A 10876-nucleotide genomic window follows, 5' to 3' on the forward strand; every position below is an offset into this window, starting at 1 on the left:
GTCAGTGGTAGCCGTGTAGGTTTTACTTAAAAGGTTAATCTGATAAAGGTCTGTTGTATTGCACTTGGGTGTCTTTTCTGCTTTCAAGCCTCTCTGTGCTCTACTTCTTTATTTTTGTAGACAGGGCTTGCTCGGAAATCATTTAGTAGTCATTTATGATGCTCCTAACACCAGTAGGTCCTTTGTGGTGCAAACTCAAGGACAGAGAGGAGGTGCAGGAGGGCCCCTAGACATAAACCCAGGAGTTGACTGTCCCAAAAGCATGTCCCTAATGGTCTCCTGTCCATTTTTTGTAACCTCAGCTTTAAGAGCTGGGTTTTCTGCAGTTTGGTGGAATCAGTTCTGCCGACAGTAGCCAGTCCGTTTTGGTCTTGTGCTTTCTCCAGAGGAATGAAGAACCCTGACGTCCTCACAGAGCCAGGGCCTCTGATGGGCGGGACTGGGTCCCTGCTGACAGTTACTGAGGAGGTAGCACCTTTCCTCTCACTTTTGAGAGGAGTCCTTAGATGTTAACAGTTTACCTTATTTCTTTAGCATTGATTTGTTGCTTTATAACATAATTTCCCTCCCTGATTTCATTGTTGATGTGCAGTGTTTGATGAGAAAAAAAAAACTCTCTTTGGACAACTGAAGAAATACCCTGAGAAGCTCATCATCCACTGCAAAGACCTCCGGGTATTCCACTTTTGTCTGAGGTACACAAAAGAAGAGGAAGTCAAAAGGGTAACTAGTTGCATGTGTTTTTAGGTTTTATTTCCCATCAGGTTTTCCCCACTGAGTCTCTCTTTTGCTTACATTGCCTGAAGGTTAAGGGGGAGCCTTTTACTCTGTAAAGTTGAAATTGGTTATAATCCCATATGCTTTGATTAGAATTGAGAGAAACTTTGGTAAAGCGTGCCTGTGTATTATCCTTCAGTCTGTAATGTGTTTGTTCCCGGAGCCTCTACAGGGTGGGAGGTGGTAACCCTGGGTGAGGAGGCAGTGGGGGAAGGGAAGGATGGAGCAGCTAGAATCACCCTCTCCCCTCGCCTCTGACAGCCTTTCCAAGAGGCAGTAGTGGTGACCCCCCAACTCCTAGATGAATGAGTTCATATTTGGGAGGTGGCAGAAGTGTGTGGAAGGAGGAGGGGGTACATGGGTCAGATGGGCAAAGCCGAGTCACCAAATGAGCCTATGCTGTTGGACACTTTAGTAAACTTAACCTGGTTGCTGCAGCAAATCGAGATGTATAACTGGGTGAACTGGTTACAGTGGTCATTGTGACTTTGAGATATCTCTCATGGAGACATCGAAGGTTTCAAATTTGCCACTCGCATACGTGCATCAGGGGCAACCTCTGTTGTCTTTGGCTACAGTGAGTCATGCACACTTGCAGCAGGTCCTTGCTTTTCCTTCAGGTTGTGTGGAAGTTCAGTTAGAATAATAAACATGACGCCAGTATCTATTCTGAGCAGGAGAAGAGTGGCATAGCTATGGAAAACTCCCCGAGGAGCCAGAAACTTCATTTTGAATGATGATTTTTGTCATGTATCCAAACAAACTTTTTTTTGGAACTTCAAACAATAAGCACAATGGGCTGATTTCTTTTTTTAATCACCTAGAAGAAAGTTGTAAAGGCCACAAGTAGATCAGAATAGCTCAGTGTTTTGGCTTTTACCTGATATCAGCTGTATGTCTTTATTTTTTTTTTTTACTTCAGTTTTCTTATTTTTTTTTATTTATTTTATTTTTATTTTATTTTATTTTATTTTATTTTTAGCTGAGCCATCCCGCCACCTGTTGGCAGCTCCGCGGCTGCTCAGCTCGGGCTGACTCGAACCACTGTTGCTCAGAGCTCAAACTCTTGAGCGAGCTCTTAACCAACTGAGCCACTCAGCCGGCCCTCAGCTGTATGTCTTTAATGTCAGATTTTTAGAGTATCTGAATATGGCACTTGAGTTTTTTTAGCACTTAGTTTTTTGAGAAGTTAGATTATGTTTTAAAAATTTCCCTAGAAATTCAAAGCTCTTAGAAAACCTGACACAATGGTTAGCGTTTCTTTATTTGGCCTTATTCCAAGAGATAACGTCATAGACGCAGGCCCCAATGAGAGTTAGCATGCTGCCCCTGGGAGCCTACTGGCATGACTGAAAACCTGCCAAAAGCGTGATTGTATCCATTGCTTGGTTATTTTCTAGATTGTCAGTGGCATAATTCATCATACCCTGGCTCCTAAACTGCTTAAGCGATTGTTCCTGTTTTCCTACGCAACTGCTGTACAAAACAATACAGGTAAGTGTCTTCTGGGTTGTAACTGTGGGTGAACGGACCTTCCAATTCCTACCTGAAAGTAGTTGGAGAAAACCCATCCATGAGGTTTTCTCCTCTTCCCTAGCAATTGCTCAGCTTTTCTTGGGTGACTCATTCAAGTTTCTAGAGAAAACGGTTTCTATTTTTTTCCCCTTTGATCTTTGTTGCTTTAACTTATCTTTTACGTTTGTTTGCTTTTTGTGAGGGATTATTGGTTTGATTGTTTCTTAGGAAAGACAAAAGCAATATACAGAGGGTGCCAAAAAATGTATACACATTTTAAGAAAGGAAAATATTAAAATTGTGATACTCAATATATACCGATAACAAAAGGTGAATACAAGTCATGTGTATACATTTTTTTGGCACCCCTGGTATTAGAACTGGGAATGTGAGACTGCAACAAAATTGAGACAAATTTAAAATAGCCCTGTTTGTCCCTGAGTTCTTATTTCCACTTTAATATACTTGATTTCATAAGACTCTAGAGAATGTCTTGCATTCTAGAAAGTTTTTGAACAACAAGAATGTGCTGTATAGCAAATCTTTTTGGGGAAACGGAACAGTTGTACATAAGAGAACATATCAGAAAACTAACTAGGTTAGAAAACTTAGGATTCCAAATATTTTCCATTCAGTTTGCTGAAAAAGAAAGCAATCTTTTAACTAAGAAACTTTGGTCATCTGAACTAGCTGTTAGTAATGCCTGGCATTGTACATGGTCCCACAGATGCCTGCCTACTTCCTTCTCTCGCTGTCTCCCCCTGGGCTATTCCCTCACTCTGTCCATTACTCTGAACACGAAGTTGATGTTTAGTGATCCTGTGTGCTGTGTGCTTTTCGCCAGGCAAGTGGCATGTTAGTTTAACAGCACATATTAGGATTTCCGGGATGCAGAGCTGTTTGTCACCAACTCATTCAGCAGACACTTGTCGGATGCTTGCTGTGCGGGTCAGGCACTGTGGGGATATGGAGGTGAGCAGGGCCCCTCAGAGCATTACGTCACACAGAGGCAGCTGAGTCCTGTGTCCTCTGGTGGAAGGGGCCGTGGGAGCAGGAGGAGAAAGTCTGGGCCACGCCTGGGGAGGGAGGGCTGTCAGAGGGCGGAGGGCACAGCTGTGCCTGAGCTGCTGTGCAGGGCGTGGGAGTGTCAGGTAGGCACTGAGGAGTATTCAGGTAGAGGATTGACATGTGCAGACATGTGGCTATCTGAGACAGCAGGTTCCTTTTTGCAAACTATGGTGATGTAGTAGGAAAGGTATGAATGTAGGCGTCTCACCTCACCTCAAATCCTTGCCCAGCTGCTTAACAGCTATGTGATCCTGGGGATGGCACTTAACTTTTGGGGCCTCTGTTTTCTCATTTTAAAAACAATAGTATTAATGTTTCCCTTGAAGTATTGTGAAGATTAATAATTATTATTATTTAAATATATATATATTTTTTAATTGGGGAATTGGGGAGATGGGAACAGCGCTGGGGAATTGGGGGAAGGGGAACAGACAAGTTGCTATCGTTTTGTTCTTCAGTCTAGTTGTGGAGGACGTTGCTTCACTGGCCCAAGTTGGCACCATCATTGCGCTCTTCCCGGGTGAGGCAGATCAGTCGCCGNCCAGCGACTGATATGTCTCGCCCGGGAAGAGCGCAATGATGGTGCCAACTTGGGCCAGTGAAGCAACGTCCTCTACAACTAGACTGAAGAACAAAATGACAGCAACTTGTCTGTTCCCTTCCCCCAATTCCCCAGCGCTGTTCCCATCCCCAATTCCCCAATAAAAATCTTGAAAAGAAAAAAAAAATACAGGCATACCTCAGATGTATTGTGTGTTCGGTTCCAGACCACTGCAATAAAACAAGTTTCTCAGTAAAGTGAGTTGTAATCTTTTTGCTGGTGTAGGGTCTTTGATTTGTAAAAAACGCAACAAAATGGGTACGCCTGTGGTCCCTCTTGTGTAACTTAGAGCAGTGCATCAGAATCAAAACCAGGGGCCCAGCCGCGTCCCTTACATCCTGATTCCATAGGCATATGGTAAGGCCTGAGTGTCTGCAGAGATGACAACTCCCCAGATACTTTGACACCCGCCAAGTTTGAGAAGCACTGACTTAAAGAGACTTGATTCCATCCTGGAATGGAAATTGTAGCCATCTCTAAAATAGTTCTTGCTCAAAATGGGTTCTCTGAAACAGCCATGACTTTGTTCTTCAGCCTCAAGATGGGCTGTCTAGCCTTTCCCTGCCGAAGCTGTACGTACCCGTTTCTTCTAATGCTGTCTTCCATTCTGAATTGACTTCAGAAAACTCATACTACTGAGAGCCATCTGCCAAAAAATAAAACCAAAAAATTCCAATTTTATTTGTTGACAAAACTGGTTGTGTCTTGTAGAAATTTCCACAGTCAGGATTTGATGGGTTGCATCCCTATGGTGCCATTTAACGTGTTTCTGTGTCCCAACGTTTCTTATAAATTGGTAGATTGACATAGAAGTGCAAGCAGATTGAGGTTAGCTAGTTTGGCAAGAATACTTCATCGGTGGTGCGGTAGATTACATTAGGAGGCCCACCATGCCTCTCCCTGTTGACAGCCATGTATGACTATTGCTTTGGTCTATTAGTTCCTTAAGGATTGCTGATTATCTTTGAATAGCCAATAAACACTGAACCTAACAGGGAAACATTTGAAGAAATTTTCATTGAGAAACAGTGACACAGAACCTGGCCTTAGTTCCTTATTAGAAGTGATTGTATCCTGTGGTGTTGTCTTGGGGTCTTAGGTAACCTAGAACGGGCAAAGAATATCTTTACTGAGTCCTGGTGTGCTACAGAGTAGGTGGGTCAGTATTGCCTGATACCTTCATGCTTTCCGTTTCTTACCTCCGAGCCTTTTACTTAAGGCCTTTTCTCTCAAGACCACACACACTTTTGCTTTCCGTCTGATTCTCACTGAAGGCGGAGCAGAGTCATTCTGTGGAATGTCTCCCATTCTCTTTCTGACTCTGAGCCGCCTTACTTTGCTGTGTGACATTTGGTCCTTCAGATATAGAATATCTGTCCTTCCCCCTCCTTTTGGGACAACTAACAAGTGTCAGTCCTAAATAATTAGTGTAATACATTGAACCAACTTGTTGGAATTTTGTCTTCCCTTAGGTAATACTTTTCAAAAAAGTAGTAGCTTGTCAAATAAACCAAAAACTCCCGTGGGTATATGATGTTGTCGTGTGTATTCTGAAAGCATGGCTTTAAGTTATTTGTTTTGAACCCTTAAACAAAAATATTACCCTTTGCTCTTCTCTTTTAGGAAATTCACACAAATGAAAAGGAAGTTACAGAGAAGGAAGTAACTCTTCACTTGTTGCCAGGTAACAGTGATGTTAGCATCCATCATACGTCATGTGCAAATCAAAGCCAGTGACAAATTGTCAATCCTAGTATTACTATATACAATATAAACACCTTTGTTTTCAGCCAGACAGCATATAAGAGTAATGAGTTGGACAAAATAACAAGCTCTTTAGTTCAATAATTACACACCTGGGACTGAGTATTACAACATCCGCAAAGAATTTTTCTTTTTTTCCCCCTCCCCAAGCTGATGAAAATAAACCTGGGACATTCTCACCTCTTTAATAAGCAAATGAGGCCTTCTTCAGGTTGCCTTCCTTGTCCCCATCCAGTATATTCTGGTCCTCAGTCAGGAAAACCCTCGGTCTGTCCTCCACCAAGCCCTCTCTTCCTGCACCCACTGTCGCTGCCCTTGGCTGGAGCAGCTGCCTGCAGCTGCCTGGGCCTCCTGGGCAAGCATTGGTGGGCGGCCTCACCTGTTGTGTCTGCCTGTGCACTTGAGTGTGAGTGCCAGGTGTGCTGGGGTTTACCATCCCTATCCCCGGGGCTGCCAGGGCTGTGCTCTGTGGTTGTCACCAAGGAGCCTGGATTGGTTGGGTATTTTTGAGATGGGGAGAGTGGCTCTATAGCTTAAATCAGGCTTTAATCGTTTCTGAACTCAGAAACGGAAACTACTTGGTGGCGTATCCTCCCCACATGTGGGGCTATCCTGTGCATTCAGTTCTTCTTCCACTTTGCTTTTTCTAACCCCAAATAGTTGGGTTTTTTTTAAGTTTTTTAAGGAACATTTTATCAAAACAATAGGGGCCTCGTTCTGGTACTTTTTATTTTATTCCATTTTATATGAATATGTGCAAGCTTCTGACTGGTCCACCTTATTTGGTAAATATATCAGAATCCTGTAACTTTAAAAAAATGTTTTTAAGTTTCAAAGACTTTTTCCTATAATAATGGTCTAAACCTTAATCTGTATACCCTATTGCTTTCCTTTTCTTGGGTTATAGATTGTGAAATGAACTTTATTTTTAGCTTAGTGTCAACATACACTTTCCCATCCCCTGGATTACCTGGTGGTTTTTTCTAGGTGTGCCGCTGTGAGCTCACAGTTAACTTCTCTGAGCCCCTGTTTCCGAGACTAGGATCTTTTCTGGCTCCTGCCTCCCATGACTCAGGACTCTGCACACGAGCTGATAACAGCAGCTCAGTATGCCACGCTTGTGCAGCCTCCCCTGGATGCTGTGTTAGCCTCTGCCCACCAACTTCTAGGCTCCGAGCGTGGCCATGGACTGAAGCCGGCTTGCCTGGTCTTGGGGAGAGCTTGACTGTTACAGCTGTTTCACACTGGGAGTTGACAGCATGGAAGCCTTGCTCACGTGTCTTCCATCTTGGACTTAGTGGAGGCACTTTTTCTGGGACTATTTTAAACCCTAATGAGGCTCTGACTTCATTGTTTTCTTCAAGCTCTGCGGTCTCTCTAGAGCAGCGGTTCTCAACCTGTGGGTCGTGACCCCTTTGGGGGGTTGAACGACCCTTTCACAGGGGTCGCCGGGTACTCATNAGAGAATGTACTTCTTGAGAACCAATGGAATTAAAATGACCAGCTGCTTTTCAGCCTCTCAGCAAGTTCTCAGAAGTGTTAGCTGACTTGAGCTTTCACATGCTTTTGTCTGGTCTGTGGGAAATCCGTGTACAATCAAGTCCAATTCGCTGAAGGGAATTTTTCTAATTTGTTCTAATCAGTTTTGTAATAGACTAGTTTCCTATTGTAGGCAGTGGATGTTACAACTGTTTTCTCTTTCGTAGTAGGAAATTGGAGACCATGTTTGTTAGAACTACTACCCAGCAGTGAAGAATGTGAGCTCTGACATTAGGTCTTGGGCTGAACCCTTGGTTCGTGACTTATTTCCTTAAAAGGAAAGTCACTGAACCTCTCTTTAAGCCTCAGTTTCTTCATCTTTACTTACTAAAATTGTGAGGCTTAATAACATACTAATGAAGAGATCTTACTTGGCACATAATAGAAGCTTAAAAAATCTTGGCTGTTATCATTATAGCAAAAGCATGCAGTTGAAGTGGAAGCTGAGACTGATAGAGAGATTGTGGAGGGCTTTGATTGCTGCGCACAAGCTTGGACGCACCTGTTTTTATTGTTTACAAGCCTTTTTTTGACTTTGATTTTCAACAGTGTTCCAAATAGGTTGCTGAGTGACCTGTTTTGGATTCATAAAGTTTTGTTATAATTTGTGTCGTGGCATTTGAGGCAGCAGCTCACATGCATTTGATGATTACTGTAGGATACTTTTCCTTGGATGCCGGCTTGTCAGCAGCAGCAGTATCTATCTTACTGTGTTGTTCTGACCTCCTTCCCCTGCCTGCGGTGCTGAAGGAAGTCTGATGAATAGCAGCAATTTTAGTAGCAAGTTGAGCACTGTTAGGAATCTTGGTTTTTCTGTCATCCCCATCCGATGTTGAAATTCACCAAATGCTTCATAAAATATGTGGCCCCTCGATGACTTAGCTGTTTCGTGTGTTTTCCCTTGTGTCTATCAGATCAAATTTTGGTCACAACTTCCTTACCGTTATTCTAGGGAAGAAGAGGGGTCAGTACTTTTAAAATAAAAAATGTGTAGTAAGCTTTTGGGGCATTTGACAGAGATGAGAGTGAGTAGGAAAAGGTCTCCAGTCGTCTCATTTTTCCTTCCAGAAATGCTCTGATAAATTGATAGTCATCTTTTTGAGAATATGGTTCTGTGTAGTGACAGAGTGATTTGGAAAGGCGAGAGAGGGTCTGCAGGACTCATCTTTTCCCGCTTCCAGTGAGGGAAAGCTAACCAGGACCCTGCCTCCGTTCTGGACACACACACTCAGGCTCACTTCCATATCATGATTTTGACCTTGCACCGCTCCCATGCATTATCTCGGGGGGCAGGCAATAAATAGGGCTGGCTCTTAATTTCAGTCTTCTAGATGGGAGCCCTGAGGCCAGGACACTTGCCCAAGATGCTCTTGATATCTTTGTAGGCTAGGGCCTACCTCGGTTCCTAAGTTAGTCCTGTGCTTTTTCCTGAAAGACGTTTATTGGAGATAGTAAATACTGTGTGCCGAATTCACCCCTCTGCTTAAAAAGCTTCAGGCTGTGACCAGCCCACCACTCGCCCAGCCATATTTCTCGTTTCTCTTGCAGAACTACTTGTCTCTGTGTCTTTGTACCTTCTCTTTCCTGTTCTCCCTGTTTATTCATTGATTGAACTCCTTCCTGCACATTCCTTACAAGCCACTTCCCCAGAAGCACTTGCTTCGCATCTCTCCTCCTCCTCCTCCTCCTCCTCCTCTCCTCCTATTGGCCCCCCGTAGAGTTAGGACCCTGTTTTGTGCTGTTGTAGCCCCACATCAATACCTTTATTATAGCAGCCGTCATATTGTATTATGATTGCGCGGGGTGTGGACATTGTCTTTTCTTCCCACTGGACTGCGAGCTCCTGTTTACCCACACTTGGTAGGGATTCATTTAAATTATCTTTGTCTGTCATAAATCTCCTTCTCCCTTTCCATGTATAAACCTCAACTATCTTCCTCATCCTCTGCTTTAAAGAAAAAATTTATATATATATATATATATATATATATATATATATATATATATATTTATGTATGTATATACCAACACATGACTTAGTTGTGAAGTGACAAGGCTAAGAATGATGTGGGTTATGTTTTTTCTTGTTTTTTGGTCAGTTTCTACTTACTGTGTGTGGTGGGAGATGGGGAGGGGGATGTGTGCCTCCACACCCAGAGGCCATGCAGGGCATGGATGTGGTGGAAAGCCATCCAGGGGGTTTTAATCACTGAATAATGGCAAACCCTATGAGGCTTTATGGCTTGGAAGCCTCACATCCTCACCCCACCTGAAACCCACACCCTAGAGGTGGTAGATCCTGGTTCTGGCATTTGACTTTTCCCTGCCAACTTAGCGGTGAAGTGGTGGCTATGACATCGCTTCCTAATCCTGTGACTCTGGACATATTCATGTACATCGACTTGTTACGTGACGTGCTTCTAGTTATCTGTTTCCCTGTTGTTAATGCAGTTGACCTAAGTGAGTAACACCCCTGGTGACAATCAGCAGAAACCCACTATAGCTAACTTATGCTGAGAGGGGCTTTTATCCTAAAGATCCAGGTGTGATTTATGGAACTGTGGGCCAAAGGCGTGGCTGGGCCTCATGAAAGCCAGGGCGCCCGGGCCATGACGGTGTGTCTGGGGGCGGGGCTTGTATCTCCACACAACCTCTTCAGATGGCTCCTTCTCTGCATAGCAGCTCTCCTGCTTTCCCACACTGTGGCCAAACCTGTTGGGCTGTCGGAAAAGTCATGATGCACTTTTGCAACTAAAAACATAGAAAAAATACGTCATGACTTTTCTGACAACCCAGTACAAGTCTGTAGTTTAAGTTTTAATAGGGGAGATAACTGCATTAATAGGGGAGATTAAATGATTAGCGCTTTGAAGGACCGCTGTCCGTTTCCCCGTGCAGTTGATGGGAAGCAGGGGGCTCACTCCAGGACATGGTGGGGGGCTAGGGGGTGGGAATGGGGAACAGATGTCTGGGGAAAGGGAGTTTTGGGGAGGATGGAATCTTAAAAGGGGTCTCCTGATTGTTTTGTTTATGGAATGTAAAGAAAGAATTCCATTAACCATTTCAAGAATTGATGTAGGTGCTTTTGGATAGTATACGTTTTTGTTTTATGAGTTTCTGTTTTGTTTGTTTTGGATAGTACAAATTCTTTATCATCAGATGATCGACACTTCTGCGGACCTAACAATAGGGTATTCCTCTCCACACTGGTTTAGGTGTTTGAACTGAATTCCAAGCATTAGTCAAGATGATCGCTAGAGTTTTCTAACAGATTATTGAATTTAATGAATAGCTTTGCTCTCTCCTCAGAGAAAGATGATAGACCTGTCAAAAATAATTGTGCTTTAATTTAGTTCTTTGCCAATGACAGATGATGAAAACTCTCAATGAGAATTTCTAAATTACTAAAACACTCGTAGCATTTACACATGCAAGAATACAGGCATACATGGGCCGGCCGAGTGGCACGTTGGTTAAGAACTGGATTGGGATGCCAGAGGGCCCCGGTTCGGATCCCTCATATGAGGGCCAGTGACACTGCCCTCCACAGCTAAGATGCTGAACAACAGCTCAACCTGGAGCTGGGCTGCTGTGAGTCGCCTGCGACAGCGT

The 10876-nt window shown here is 43.5% G+C and overlaps 1 protein-coding gene across 1 annotated transcript in view; it reads left to right on the forward strand.

Moving 5' to 3' along the window:
* The window catches only part of MTMR12 (myotubularin related protein 12), a 79403-nt gene that overhangs the window by 31808 nt on the left and 36719 nt on the right, over window positions 1-10876 (forward strand). Inside the window, exons 4-5 of the mRNA XM_019647888.1 lie at window positions 593-723; window positions 2178-2271. Coding sequence (XP_019503433.1) covers window positions 593-723; window positions 2178-2271 — 225 coding nt within the window. The remainder of the gene's footprint in view (window positions 1-592; window positions 724-2177; window positions 2272-10876) is intronic.

The sequence above is a fragment of the Hipposideros armiger genome, unplaced genomic scaffold, assembly GCF_001890085.2.
Source record: "Hipposideros armiger isolate ML-2016 unplaced genomic scaffold, ASM189008v1 scaffold_117, whole genome shotgun sequence".
NCBI lineage: Eukaryota > Metazoa > Chordata > Mammalia > Chiroptera > Hipposideridae > Hipposideros > Hipposideros armiger.